General features: G+C 38.7%; 2 protein-coding genes across 2 annotated transcripts; both read left to right on the top strand.

Annotated features, from left to right (window-relative positions):
• Positions 1-257: 257 nt before the first annotated feature.
• On the top strand, positions 258-3,164 carry LOC144647498 (uncharacterized). The gene is made up of 3 exons (XM_078507328.1): positions 258-365; positions 727-894; positions 2,964-3,164. Exons 1-3 carry the CDS (start codon positions 258-260, stop codon positions 3,045-3,047), a joined length of 360 nt encoding a protein of 119 aa, XP_078363454.1. The 3' UTR covers positions 3,048-3,164.
• A 449-nt stretch (positions 3,165-3,613) lies between these two features.
• Positions 3,614-13,792, top strand: LOC144634853 (uncharacterized). Its single transcript, XM_078493899.1, has 3 exons — positions 3,614-3,859; positions 9,600-10,131; positions 10,773-13,792. The coding sequence occupies exons 2-3, from the start codon at positions 9,649-9,651 to the stop codon at positions 11,712-11,714; spliced, it is 1,425 nt and encodes a 474-aa protein (XP_078350025.1). The 5' UTR covers positions 3,614-3,859; positions 9,600-9,648; the 3' UTR covers positions 11,715-13,792.
• The last annotated feature ends 1,903 nt before the right edge of the window (positions 13,793-15,695 follow it).

Raw genomic sequence — 15,695 nt, 5'->3', positions numbered from 1 at the left:
TTGCAGTTTATTTTTATATGTTTTCAGAGTCTGCTGTCAAAAGTACGAATGATTTTGAGGGCAATTCACAAGCGTTACAAATACAGGTGAAGTTTAATAAGCAGCTAGAGTTAGTTACAAATAAGGCCAGAATTATTCATTGTACTGTAGTTGTGCTCTGCTTTTCTTTGCTATGTGTATAACAGTCTGCAGTTACGAAAAAATACCGACCTGATCATATTGGACGAGTTTCTGCTGTGAAGTAACTGAGCTAACATATGTATGCTTACCAAAAAATCGAAGGTGCACGGTGGGACAACGAATTGAAAGATCTTGGTTACAAATCGATACCAGCGAACAGTTGGCCTAACAAAAGCAAACTGCCGGTGGGTAGCCCCGTTTCTTTGCCAACTGAAGAGAAGTAGTCTAAATAGTTATGGCTGCTAAAACATACAGCTTAAACCTTCGTTTGCTTCGGCAGTGTGCCAGGGGCATTCTACTGAGAGCGGGGACTTCACCTCACCAAGAGAAAATTTACTTAGTGCCTCAGTTTACTCACCTGAAAAACGTTTTATAAAGTGGTTTAGCTATTTTTAAACATATTAAAAATTTGTTTCAAAATTCACAATTCCAAAAAATGCCGTGGTTAAATTCATAACCCAATTGCCAATTTAGTTCCCTTCTTAAAAAGTCTTTGCTGCTTACATACTGTGTCCGTTGAGCAATGTGATTTTGATTTGATTTCAGTTCCCTCTTGTTGATTCGCAAGGTAAAATACTGCTACCACCAGCATACCTGAGAGAAGGATGCTCCGCGCCTGTTTACGCCAACCCTCGGCAGGCCTTAAGAATTCTCAAACGAAGAGAAGTGAAAAGAAGACTTGTTTTGTCTGGAAGGTTAAAAATAGGCAGACAAGTAGGTCTAACTAGCTAAGAGCTTAAGTTGTCATTTAACGCAAGCCGCGCTGGATAAATTATCTGTGAAATGTAACAGTTAGTCAACAAACGAAGTTTCATGGGCATACGTGATATTATCAGAAAGCAATCTTTCAACCAGTCTGGAAAGAGAGACCCCGAGAACGAGGTTGCCGCGGTCCAGGCTGAAGTGCGAAAATCACTTAGCCTGCAACTTAGCCTGATTCTCACACGTCCGAGGCACATCTGAGGTCGCTAGCCCGAGCGACTTTGGACCGTCTGAGAATCAGGTAGAAGCCACAATATATTTGTACTAAAGAAATAAAAAACGCACCCGAGTGCATTGTTGAGTTATATAAGCACGCGGGAATTTTTAAGAACACGAGAGAAGTGCATAGAGAAGCACGAGGCGCAGCTAGGGCTTTCCACAAGTTGCTCGAGATTTCCCAAAAAGTTGCTCGTAATTTCTCAAAAAGTTGCTCAAAAGTTGCTCCAAAAATCCAAAAAAGTTGCTTCTGATAATAAAAGTTGCTCGAAAGTTGCTCCAAAAAATCCAAAACGCTGCTTCTAATCAAGATAATTTCTCCAAATATATGTTAATTTCCCTTTGAGGGTACGATTTCTAAGCAGTTTTATGCAATTTTACAGTAAAAGGAGTAACATATTAAGGGGAAAATTTGTTAAATAACAAGGATTTCTTAATTAAACTGAGAAAAATCGTGAAGATATCGATGACGTCATGTTTGCAGAGGGGTTTTTGTAAAGCCGAAAGTTGAAACGTCTTCAGATGTTTCTCAAAAATCTTCGGCAAACTTCGTAAATCTTCGGAAACGTTCGTATGGCCTCTAAACAATACTCGGATAATCTTCGGAGATCTTCGGTCTGGAAATTGCTCAAAATGCAACAAGTTGCTCGAGAGGAAAAAAGTTGCTCGAAGGGGAAAAAGTTGCTCGAAATATGAAAAGTTGCCAAAAAGTTGCCGAGCAACTTGTGGAAAGCCCTAGGCGCAGCCGAGTGCTTCTCGCACTTCTCGAGTGTTCTTAAAAATTCCCAAGTGCTTATATAACTCAACAATTCACGAGGAGAAAGTTTTTTATTTCTTTTATGAAATGTTAAAGAAATTAGCCATGTTCAAAACGAGCAGGGGACTGGGTACGAATATTCAATATCGATTGCACTGAAAAACTGGGCCCGTCATCTGAAAGAGCATCCAAAAATTAGTAACTCAACCAAATTTGAGAGTTATTGGTTTAAACGCAAAGGCATGGAACTCTTTTAAAAATCGTTAAAATAAGAGAGCTGTAGTATGGCTGGATGGACAGCTGTCCCTCCAATCCATACTAAGCTTAAACTCGTGACGTAAGCAGCGTGCATTATAACTCGATAAAGCACGCGCGTGACGTATGCAGCGTGCTTTATGGAGCTTTATTATATGGCTACCATAGTACGCGCGCTCTGATTGGCTGCTGAGCGGGCATTATTTTCTTGTAATGACCGGGCATTATGAAAATTTTTCTCGGCTCAACGGTTTTTTGAGTTGTGAGTAAAAGCTACTAGCAAGGGGGCAAAAACAATAAAAAATGCCGACAAAATATAACTATCTTTTCAATAACTGAAAGAAAAATATAAGCATACCGATACTTCTTTAGTATGAGCGACGAAGAGAGCCACAAGAGAGCGAGTTTTACCTCCAGTGTTTTTTCCCTTGATTATACTCTTTTTTGAATAGTGCTTAAACGCCATATAATAAATAACTTATTAACCTCGTCCGTTCGGTCATTACAGGGGAATCTCAGACCTCGGCCTTGATGTATTGACCTCGCTGTCGCTCGGTCAATACATCAAGGCCTCGGTCTGAGATTCCCCTGTAATGACCTCACTCTCGGTTAATAAGTAGTATATAATGAATTCAAACTCATCAATCACAGCGCGCGCAATTACTAGGACATTTTATAATAGTCGTTTAAATTAGTGTCGGTCATGTCTATGGCCATATAACACTTTATCATCAGTTTTCTCTTGTTTTTGTTCGTAACTAGCATTGACAATGTTATCTTTTTAAAACTGCAGGAAAAGAGGAAAACTGAAAATGAAGTAAAAGTTGAAAGAGATGAAGAGACCTCTGACAGAATTGAAACTTTTGGACTCCCATGATAAGACTGCGTATGACCTGATTAACTAAAATAAGCAAGTTGATATCGATATCTTGCACTGTGAAGTTGTGTTGAACATTGTAAAAGTGGAAGTAAACAACAAATAAAAAATACTATTTCTAAATTCTGTTGTACTCGACAGAGTAATAATTACTTCTATACCTTTTTTCGTGATTGTTTGTCAGGAGCTTTCAGTCTTTCAGTCTCATAAATAGCCCTATATTACAATTTCACTCAGGTGCTGCTGTGGTTAAGGTTTATTGAAACCATAAAAATTCTCCTTGCTTCTTCTCGTGTTAGCATCAAGCTTCAAGCTAAATAAGCACACTCCCAAGTCCAAAAGATTATCGGACGATTTCGTTACGTAAGTGCGTGACTTCCGTCACGTCATGTTTTGCACTGGTACGTGCGCAGTGAGCACGTGAACACTGGGTACCATCCCATTCTCGTCCCCAGAGGCCGCGATCCTTCTGGGGTGCTGACCAGAAGGATCGCGGCCTCTGGGGACGAGAATGGTACCATCCATTCATCTCGTCCCCAGAGGCCGCGATCCATCTTGGAGGGTTTGTCGGTGAAGTCTGTCTGCTATTGCTTTTTGACCATTTTGTTATCACAGGTAACGAAAAGAAGCTTATCAAGCGGAAGTCTAGTTTATGACTTCCTGTATTTTTCGTGGAAATCTATCGTGATTTATTATTCATGCCTGATCTCTGACCCGTGCTCTTGTTCGGCTTCGGTTGCCACAACATAAAACGGTGGGCTGGACCCCTCTACAATCTTCAGGACACATCAAGGCTATACTTCTCTACAAAGGTACATTTGTTCGTTTTTTTAACCATGAAGTAGTTTTGATTCCTTCTTCTGTGACGGAAAGTGTGCAAATCCATTTTTTCGGGGCTAGGCACCTGTCAAAAGTTCGGAAAATCTTATAAACATGGCCGTGTTCTGTGGGAGTACACTCATGGCCGATCGGCGAGTCTGGATTTTCGCGTGATCCTCGTGAATTGACTGGAAGGGAAAACAGATTGCATCAGAAGCTTATCGCCTTAAGCTTCTGATGCCATCTATAACTGTGATCCGTGAATTTATATTGTTTTTGACGGGTGATCTACTCAAATTATCTGGCAGTGATTTGTGATTTCAAATACTATGCCGTCAGTTTAGATTTCAAAATTAACTGGTGTCAAATTTATGTGATAAATATCTTGCATATGTCATCTGTAAAATACTGATCAGTCTGTCAAATACCTTTGTGACTCTCACCGAACAAGCAGTAAGAGACAGGCTATTGTTTTTTTTTTAATATTTCATGTTCCATGGTTGAATCAGGGCTATTCCAAAAACAATTTACACCCCCCCCCCCCCCGTTGAAGTGGTCTTTTTTCTGATGGGGTTAAGAAAAAATCGGGTTTTTCTGAGGGGAGCATCATATCAGCACTTTTTTTCTTAGGGGGTAAATTTTGACATACCTCGTCAACAGGCGGGGTGTGGATATAAAATGGAATGGCCCTCATTGTGCCATCTATTGGCTGTCTACTGGCTTCTAGGGTATTTTTCCTGGGTAGGTCATACCCAGGGGAGGGGGGGGTGGGTGAGCTCTGGAATTAACAATGGTTCCTGTTGGTTCTAGCTAGTATGCAAAGCCTGTGTAGCTGGGGGGATTTTGTGACCAAGTGCTTTTTTCAGTCTCAAGTGACAAAGCTGCAAGGGGATTGGTGAGGAGTCGAGTTGAGATCCTTTATTTCATTTGCGGCTTCACTGCTTCTGCCCAGACCTATACCTCTGATGTTGATGAATTCATGCTTCATTGCAGGACCATGTAGATACTAAGAGTCAAGACAAGGCACTTGCCTCTCATAGCATCAATGGCCAAAGATATTAAAAGTAAACTGAAATTGCCAGAGGGGTGGAAGAAACATTACTTGCATGGGAGGTTTATAGAGCGTTTTCACTCACGTGACCAGATTTCTCTATTGTCATGGCAACCGACTTTATCCGCCATATTGGTGTTCCATCGAAGCAGAGCTTGAGTAGCGTCACACAACAGTTAGAGCATAATTTACAGTTTTTCGACTACTTTAATGCGCGAAACAACTCATTTACATTAAGATTCTTTGCATTCTCGTCGGCTGTGGCAATAATACAGGGGAAAAGAAGGCCCAGTGGTTTTTCGTGTTCTACGTGTTATTGTTAACCAAGGCAAGTACGTGGAATACCTGACTACGGAAAGAGGAAGATGTATTTCTGCCATAAGTAGAGACGATTTAGCTGATGCTATATGTTAGAAAATGACCGAGTTAGCAACAAGCATTTCGAAGATTGAAGATCTGACACAGTATGTCCCAAGAAAACAAACTGATATCTGTGGTAAGATATGAGGTGAACCAATCTTTCGCTACTCCACGAAATCCACAATAATCTAGTTTCTCACTCTAGATGTTATGATTTACAGTATTGAAGGCTTTACTGAAATCTTAAAATAATTATACTACAAGAAAGTTCGTTGCAGTCAGTTGCATGTTGTATCCGGTCGATGATGCTTAGAATGGCATGATCAGTGGAGTGTTTTCACAGAAACCAAACTGTTTGCAATAAATTACTTTGAAATTCTTCTTTGCCAAGAGAAGTACGTATTCTCTTATGCATCAATTTTTCCAACAGTTTATTGAATATGGACAGAATTGTCTAAACTTGTTTGTAAGGCCTAAACTTGTTTATAACACAGGGGTAACCTTAGCTTTTTTTTTAAATTGCTTCCAAGGGACAATTCCAGTAAAATTGAAAAGGAAGCATTTATTAAATATAATTTCTCGTAGTAGAGGCTTAGATATGGCATATTTAGTAGCTCTTAGGATGTTGATTGGTATACTGAAGAGTCCAGTAGACTTGCTGGCATTCAGTTTAATAATTTTATTTTCAATTTCCACAGTTGTTATGGGAAATACAGTAACCCGCGTGTAAGAACCTACAATTTTCTAAGTTTGGCAAAATAGGTTATTGTATTTGGGGGTAGTTATTGGTAATTTAGGCTAAGTAGGTTCTTAATAAGGTTCTTAATTTCTAAGGAGGGGCCATAGTTTTTGATTGTACGAGAAGAAAAAAAATGGGTTTGGTCCTTCATTATGCAGCATTTATTCATAACTGTCTTTTGCTTCAAGCCTCATGCAAGGTCCAAAGAAGACAATTACAGTCTATGTGAATCTGTCTTTTCTTTATTTGTAAATACAGTTTGGGATGTTCTGTTAAAAATTTTCTATAACCCACATAAAAGAACCTGCTGAAATTTGCTTGGCTAAACAGGTTCTTATATTTTGGGGTATAAAAATGGCAAATTTCTTCCAGCAAGTTCTTAAACCACTAGGTTCTTACACGCAATTGTTTACTGTAGAAAGAAATTATCCCAAGATGAAGGTGTGAAACACTGAAGAGGGGATTTATTTACTCTACAAACACTCTTAGCCAAAAAATATCCCATATGAACAAAGAAAGAGTTAAAAGCATAATTTTGCCATTGACTTAGGATCATTTTTTCACAATCATCAACAAGTAATTTAGTGGGAGTACATCCAGATCTGCATCTAAGGTTGAAAAGTTGTCTTTTCCCCTTCCAGTCGACTTTCTTGGAATCAGACTTATTTACATGGAAGTGATTATTTTTATAGTTATTTTTACTCACTTTTGGCAAGTGGTTATGCCCATTCCTAAAAGTTTAAATTTTGAATGATAATAAGTACAGTAGGTTTGGTTTTCATATACTTCTTTAGAATGAAAATTGAGTCGCTTAATGCAGTTGTCCATGGTTTGGATTTCATTTTAGATTCACGTTTAGAAAGTTGCTTGATAGGGATATGAACAACAATTATTTCTGAGATTCTAGTGTAAAAGGAATTAAACATTACATTAGGATCACTGGATATCTTGAATTCGAGCAGATTCATAAAAATAAAAATCGTCTCATTATTAGATCTTAATATTATTGGGAAGAGAAGAATATATTTTTTTTACAATTAGAAAGTTAGGTAGATGATCAGTAAGATCATAAACACGATTTCCACATGAGTCGAGATGTTTCTGAGTGGTCAGTAATTCGGGTGGGTTGTAAAATGTGTGGTTGAAAACTAGAAGACCCCCAAGGTATTTAAAAAGTTTTCTGTATCTGCGTGAGAATCCAATTTAAGGAGATCTAGATTGAAATCTCCCAAGGTAATGCAGAACTTATCCTTCCTATGAATCCTGTCAACTGTAGAGTTAAGATTATCCATAAAGTTTTGTATATAACCATTTGGGTGCAGATAAATCACACTACAGATCATGTTCTTTTGAGATCCATTTTGCATTTCTTAACCCATAGAGCCTCAAAGTCATCTGTTGTTTTTGTGCGTTAAGGACTAGTTGTAAATAACTGAATGATCTGCCTTGATACAAAAACCAACTCCTCCAGCATTTGAAAAACTGGGTTGAAAAGTAAATGAATAACCTGGTATTTTAACATTGGGCAAACAATTTTGGTCAACTTTTAGCTTAATCCCAGGAAGGCAAATATACCGTAGTTATTCGGTTATAAGGCGCACGGTTTTTTCGAGAAAAATCTGTTTTTCTGTGGGAAGTTCATGCCAAAATTGGGGTGCGTCTTATAGCCGAGTATTTTCGCCCAACAAAATCTTATGACCGCCATTTTACCGAAACTTACAGTTAAAACAAGAGGGTTATTGTCTTTTACAGTATTAAAGATATAAGAAACATTAACTTTAAACGCAAAGTTTATTATCGCGTATATAAAACGAGTTTCAGTAACACCTGTATATGCCAGCATTTTGTTCAAATTAGACAAAGAAAATCAAGCATTCTCATTTGAAACAAACCTTTCTAAGCGTAGAAAGTGGAAAATGACTTTAGAAGACAAGAAAAACACCAAAAAAGCTTGAGAATCTTTCAAAACCACTCGATAAACAAAGTACGAAGCGATCCGAAGCGTGCTTGAGAGCTTGGTAACCAAGCAACAAACTCAGTGGTCACTGGAAACTACACATCTGCCAGGTTACTAAGCAGCTAAGTTCGAAGCATGAACGATGGAAAGATGTTTTGCTCAAGTGGATTTACGTCTTTTTTAGCAGGAAATGTTAGCTTTTTACTGGACGATTGTGCCAAGGAATATGAACAACATTCAAACATTCAAATTTTGTAAGAAAAAACTGTCCTTAAATTGATCGCTACATCTTTTCAACTCTCCAACTCATGGTGCGTCTTATAACCGAGTGTTTTTGGAGAATTTTCAGTTTGTAAACTTAGCATAACAATGTTGCCAAGTTTGGGGTGCGTCTTATAACCGAGTGCGCCTTATAACCGAATAACTACGGTATTAACTCAGACAACATTTGCCGCAAATTATTGAAGTTGGCTGACAAGTTGTTGATATGTTTCTGCCCCTTGAAACAATAGAAACAGAGAAAGGGCGAAACAAACTTAAAGCCACAACATGAAAGTTTTTCCTTTATTCCTATTTTGATTCCATGCCTCGATGTAAAACAGTTTTCTTGTGATATGCGAGCCATTTTGCTCGGTTATGATCGAAAGCGTAACATTTGAATCGTTCATTCTTTGTGAATGCCTAACCTTTCCGAGAACGATGAACTTTTTGCCTATTTTATACTCTTTAACGCTATTTACAAACCCTGAATAAGTTGATTATACGCCCGGCGTATGAACTTCTGAAAGATTGGTCCTTACTGTAATAGCCGGTTTCTAGCACTCAAAACGACAGCAAATCCATAGATTCGACAGGAGGCAAGCATTCTGGATCGTAAGTTTTATCCGGAATTATTACAGGATCCATTCCAACACAAGAAATCTCATCAGAGTAGGTTTCTTCACGTGGGGATCGAAGTTGTTCACATAATCCGAGAGAGAATATACCGCCATGATGGAATTGTGGAACACCAATATGGCGTCTCAAATTTCCCGCGAAAAATGTGACGTCACGTGAAAACGCTCTATTAATCAAACCCAAGCTCAATTTAAAACTCAAGAATGAGATCTTGAGTAAATTTGTACTAAAAATTTAAATTTCTCCCCCTCCTTTTGGGACCCTGTAATCGGTGCAAACTGCTATAATTGAATATTTTTGGCTTTTTAGTTTGTTGTTTCAGCAGTAAATTAAATTAATTATTAATAATTATAAATGCCTTCAGTGAAAATTGATAGCAGGCGCGGTGGCCTAATGATTAACACAGTGGACTCCTGATCGAGCGGTCTGGGTTTGAGCCCTGGCCGGGCCACTGTGTTGTGTTCTTTGGCAGGACACTTCACTCTCACTGTGCATCTCTCTACCTAGGTGTATAAATGGGTACCGGAGAAATAATTATGCTGGGAAGGTACCCTGCCATGTACTAGCATCCCATTCAGGGGGGAGTAGAAATATTCCTAGCCCCTTAATGCTACAGAAATCGGGATAAGCTCTGGAAGTGTGGGCGGCTCGAGGCTTCTCTTTCAGTGAAAAAGTGATCTTAACAGTGTTAAGTCACAAAATTACCAAATTTGTTTTCTTCACTCACAGAAAAAAAACTCAAGGCATTGGCAGTCAGCAACAAAGACGAAACTCAAGCATGGCCCCTCTTTTGGTATTCCTCTTTACTTTTGTCCAAGCAGTGCTGATTTCTGGGCCACATAGTGTTAAAGCAGATTTCAGCGACAGTTGCGTTGGTGTCAATTCCACCAATTCAACGTCTTGTATCCATACCTATGAACAGCTGTATAACAGCTTAACAAAGTCAGAAAACAGTTTCAATATTGAATCAGCATTGTATCCAGCCAAGAGGCCATCCTCAGTTCGAGTGTTTGTAAATGTATATGGGCCCAACAAGACCAAAAATTCAAAACCTGTCGCAAAGTACACCTGGAGCATCTCATGTCTGTATGTTGCTCTTCCACCTCTTGTCCTAGAGATTTTGTCACTTGGATCAATTCTTGTACACCCTAGGACTCAAAACCTGAGCATACAAATTCCACTTTTCTGTTGCAATGTGTCAGACAATGATGATGAAAGAAGTACACATATAAAGGAAATGATTGAAGGAGTTCTAGCTGCAGTAAGTACATTTCAATGTTATAACTTACAGTGAAAACAGTTGAACTGTATGCATGGTATGTGCTGATATTGGAGGGGGGGGGGGGTACATGCTTATAGGGCAATATAGGCAGGACCATAGCCGCTTTGAGGCAAACCAAGACACTTGCCTCAGTCATTTCTTTTGTTTTTGCTTTTTTAGGGGGGGGGGGGGGGGACCTAGGAAGAGAATTTAACCATGGACAACATTGCCTCAGTCATATTTTTTTCTGGCCACGGCCCTGATCAGGTGTTCGGCAGAGTTTTTGAGGCATTTTGGTCTGAAATTTAAGTTAGAGTTTGACCATTTGAGTCTGAAATAGGGTATGGCTTGTGCATTCTGATCAGGAATTGGGTATAGTTCCTGTAGCGGGATAGGTATTAGGATACATTTCTACATGTATATTATGCCATGGCACAGTTTTCTTGGAGTATTCGTGTCCTTTTCCGTCCGTATTGAGACGTCTAGACTTAGGTATCGTTTCTCGTTGACTATCCGCTGCCTAATCTCCTGATTGTATCCCACACTGATTGTTCATGTTCGCAATTTCAGCACAGTTCGTGGACTCTTCCAATCTACCCATTTATTTTCAAAAAAATACTCATTGTGTGTCTTTTCGACAGCTTCAAGATCTGGCCGTGAGTCCAGGAATACGGGATCCAAAGCTGAACACAGCTGAGTGTGTAATAGAGGGCCATGACACAGACATAGATGCTACTGGACGTAACCTTCACATCAGGTTTATTTTGTGGTCGTCATTTCTGTTTGTGTTTGTCAGTTGCAATTTGTTATCTTCCTTTCTTGAGGAATATCGGAAACTGGCCTGGTCAACAGAAGAAACAGATGGTAATGCTAATGGCACTAATACTGAAAGGACACCTATGGTTACTGGTCAAGGTAACGAAAATAGCCAAGAAAATACTGAAAAGAACAAGAAGAAGATAAACACTGCAAAGGCTATATGTATTTTGTGTTTTGTGTTAGCAGCGATAGGTAGCTGTATAATAATTTTTGCTTTGATCATGAGTTTTTGGAAAAATTCACCCACTGATTTTATTGCTGGACTTGTGGTTACATTTGTTGGAGTGAATTTGTTAGTTTTTGGGTGCAGAAAGAAGAAATTGTCCGAAATAGAAAATTACTCATTATTTTTAACGCTATGTGCATCAGTGACTAGTTACATTTCTTGCTGGCTGTTAATTGGTATTATGATTAATCCAACGTGGGGTTTGACTGTTACCCTGCTGGTCGCCTTTTTGGGGGCTGCCTTCGCGTATGCAGTGTATGAATATATTTCTGCAAGCGATCACAAGCGTCAGGTCGGTATTTCATGTGTGTGTGGAGTTTTTGCAGTTATCTTTTTGGGCGTTGTTGCAGTTATGGCTGGACAGTCATATAATGGTAGGGAGACTGCAGATGAAACAGTCAAGACGGCGTTGTTGTCTGTTATTGGTTTGCTGGTGTCTTGGGTGTCCTGGAAGAGGAAATCATCTAATAAATCTGCTAATAAAGCGGTGAAAACCACGAATGGTCAACCTGAGGGAACTGCTGACACAGGGTTATAAATTCAATGATCTTGAAATGCGGGCGATTTCTAGTTAATTAAATATTCCAATTTGTTTAAAATGGGAGCAGCCATGGTAGAGTTAATATTTGTTGTTCTGTGATGTTACACAAAGTACTCAGAGCTCTTAAACCCCACAAAGAGAGTGTGAGACTAGCGCTAACAAATGCAATCTTACGCACTCACACTGAAACAATTATGTCTCACGCATTTAAATGTTTTATTCAACGGTTTATTTTCCGTTAGGGTAGAAAATTGCCACCAAAGTACCTAAAAAGGTCATATTGCTGCTCAGAATCGAGAAAAACAAGTCTAAGTCAGTTCAATTTTTCAAACAGTCATCAGAAAGGAAACAGCTCAGTTTTTCATTCTTTTTCTTCGATGCTCTTTGGGGAAATATCAACAAGAGAGCTCTGAATTCTTGGATTTTAAAGGCGCTAGAGTAGTAGGATTGGTTCAGTTCTCTATGCGTTATTCTCGGAACATTTCTGCATTCTGAGTGTTTCCTTGCGAAACACTGATTTATGCACTAGGTACCATACATAGTTTTGTGAAAAGGGTATATTTTTTGGGATTGGCACATTTTTATTGCCAGATTTTAAATAATCTTGGTTATGTCTACCAGTTGAAGATGCAATGATAGTCAATTGACTTGACTTCTTTAAGAAGTTCCTGAGCCCGCGGTTTTGCCACCAAAATTGCTAAGCAACTTGACGTTACCTCATTGCGTCATGCTGGTGTGACAATAATTTCTAGAGCACTCGTAAATGCTCGCACTGTTTTCTAATCAGATAAGAATCGGAAACTCTTCACCGGTTATACAATTCTACCAGCAAAACCTACCGCTGAATGAGGATACCAAAGACTTATCTCCATAGTCATATTAAACCTACTCCATTTAAAGTAAATAGCACCAGTTTCCCAAGGAAGTTAATTGGCTATTATAATATAATTTTTAGCAGTAAATAAGCTAGTTTTTTGTGATATGGTATACTAGAAGCATCTTTATTATTAAATTGTATTTGTATATTGACTTGAATTTTTTTAGATATATTTCAGAATTTTTCTTTTCTCTTTATCATCTTGTGAAGACCCTTACGCCAGTATTTTAGAAATGTTAGAAATTGCGCAGTGTATAGTTAACTATTTTTGTCGAAACAATTTCAGAAGTTTGCTGTTTTTGATGTAAAGAAATTTGCAGTGTAGTTAAAGATTATCGTACTTTAAAGGGAATGTAGTTATCGTCAAGTGCATGTAAAGTCTGTCGCGCAAGTTTCCTGGAAGGCGGAAGTAGCTTTTATAATCCTTTGTCGTGGTATAGTTATAAGAAAAAGACATCTATGCATATACAGTAATCATATTTTAGCTCGCATCATTTTAGAATTTTGCTATTGAAATGATCATCTACCTGCACAGCTGAGATTTAGACTTTTTTAAATGTAAGTCGATGTAAGATGTAGATAAGATGTACAGTGGAAACTGAATTTCTTGAGCCCTTGTTTTCTCCCCGATTTCTAGTCCTAGTGCCAATTTTCGTTACCATGGATGTTCAAGAAATCTACAGGCCACTGTATATCGATTAAAAGCTAGGCGATTTCTAATAAAATGAGAAATGAACTGTTGATAAAAGTTCAAATCCAGACTGGGTCTTCATCTCCCCTGTGTTTATCACGCTTGTGTCATGTCTCTTTAAGCTTGTGTCATATTAATCTCATCCTTGCTTGCTGAACACGGCATATTACGTTACGGTTCTCACTGAGCATAAGCACAAATGCACACTGAGCATAAGTGCATAAGGGAAATGAGCATAAGCACAATAAAACAAAACTGTTCGTTCTTCTTTTACCTAGACCTATGTAGGGTATTGCTATTTAGGTCAGGTCTGATATAGGTTGCAGAAAATTTAATGTTTGTCTGGAATAGCGCACGAGCCTCAGGATGCGCGCGAATGTCCTTGTTCCTTTAGGAATAATTGAACTCCACAAGAGAATGTTTTACAATATAAATTGTTTATTTCTAAGCAATATTAGCGGCTTAACGCACAAAAAAAAATAAACGCTAGTACGGTGGTGAAGTTTCCTTTCCCGGCTTGGAGAATTGTTGACTGACTCTCATGAATGTCTGAAAGTCTAATTAAAAAAACCTGCCGATTAGCTATGAGCCCTTCTCTATCTATTCGCCGAGTGGAGCTGGACCTTAGGGCTTTCCACAAGTTGCTCAAGATTTCCCCAAAGAGTTGCCCGTTATTTCTCAAAACGTTGTTCAAAAGTTGCTCCAAAAAAAACCCAAAAAAGTCGCTTCTGATTTAATAATAAAAGTTGCTCAAAAAATGCTCCAAAAAAATTCAAAGCGCCGCTTCTAATCAAAAGAATTTCTCCAAATATATGCTAATTTCCCTTTGAGGGTAAGATTTCTAAGCAGTTTTATGCAATTTTACAGCAAAAGAGATATCTATATACCGTATTTATTCGATTAAGCGCCCGGGGCGCTTATTAAATTTTTGGACCTTGAGAGTGGTCGCTTATTCGAGGCTGGGCGCTTATTAAATGTTCGCGATTTCCAGCAAATAGTAAGTTTATTTTCGTAACAAAACAATAAATAATAACAAAACGTGAAGATGTACCAAAGCAGAATTTTAACTGTTCATTGAAAGTTTCTGTAAAATACTAAGAAAACTCGGTCATGGTGGAAGTCTTCTTAGCAGTTCTTAGTCAATTTCAATAATCAGGCGCGTAGCTGAGGTTTTTGAAAGGGTGTTCGTATTGGCAGGAACATTTATTAAGGGGGGTTATTTAATGCGAGCGCCGAAGGCGCGAGCCTCTAGGGGGGTCTGGGGGAATGTCCCCCCAGAATATTTTGAAATCTAGAGGCCCGGAAATGCTATTTTCAGCATTGTGTACGTCAATATTTCAAACTCAATGAGTGTAAAATAACAGGTATTTTTAGTCATAACAACAATATTTCCGCTGTTTTGTTAACTTGATACATTCATACATACATACCGGCTTAGTAAACGAAACGTTTTACAAAAGCTTGACATGTGCTGTGCACAAAGGCATCTCAGGGTAAAAATTAAGGTTAAGCCCCCATCCCCCCGGCTCCACCGTCAATGTACTAAAAGCGGCGTGAAAGCGTCAATATGCACTAAATACACGTATCACCTTGGTCCCCCGAAATTGTAATCCCCGCCAATCGTCTTGATACTCCATTTATCAAATACCGAAAGCCTGTTAAGGAAATGTTTTTTCAACGATGGGATTATTTTGACTGCATATAATACTAGGTCACTAGGATATATTTTCCTAACAATTTAATACTTTCCCGATACTTTTAGCGTTTTCTTGAAGAGTAATTTAAAAGCTGCAACACTCAAAATTTGTTTTCCATTCCCCCACTATTTGCTAAAAGCTGAAAATCAACAGTTTGTGTTTTCAGTCCTCCATTATTGACCTCCAAAGGGGGTTCGTTCGAACCCTTCGAACCCCCCTCCTACGCGCCTGATAATCAATACTCCTCTTGTGCACTTCAGTTTTTTGTGGGGTGGGGGTGGGCGCTTATTAACTTTTTCTACCATCAGGTGGGCGCTTATTCGAGGTTGGGCGCTTAATCGAATAAATTGTTAAAAAACAAGGATTTCTTTAACTGAGAAAAATCGTGAAGATGTCGATGACGTCGTGTTTGCTGACGAGTTTTGTAATGTTTTAATGCAAAATGAGCCGAAAGTTGAAACGTCTTCAGATGTTCCTCGAAAATCTTCGGCAAATTTCGTTAATTAAATCTTCGGAAATGTTTACTTTCGTATGGCCTTTGAACAACGCTCGGATAATCTTCGGAAATCTTCGGTCTGGAAATTGCTCAAAATGCAGCACGAAAGGAAAAATTTGCTCGAAGGGGAAAAAGTTGCCCGAAATATGAAAGTTGAAAAAGTCGAGCAACTTTTGAGAGGCCCTATCCCTGATCGGGAGAGGCTGGGTCGAGTAAC

This window comes from Oculina patagonica, chromosome 1 (assembly GCF_052425735.1).
Source record: "Oculina patagonica isolate OP01 chromosome 1, crgOcupat, whole genome shotgun sequence".
NCBI classification, from domain to species: domain Eukaryota; kingdom Metazoa; phylum Cnidaria; class Anthozoa; order Scleractinia; family Oculinidae; genus Oculina; species Oculina patagonica.
Note: the sequence above shows the minus strand (reverse complement) of the source record. Positions and strands in the feature narration are given on the sequence as shown.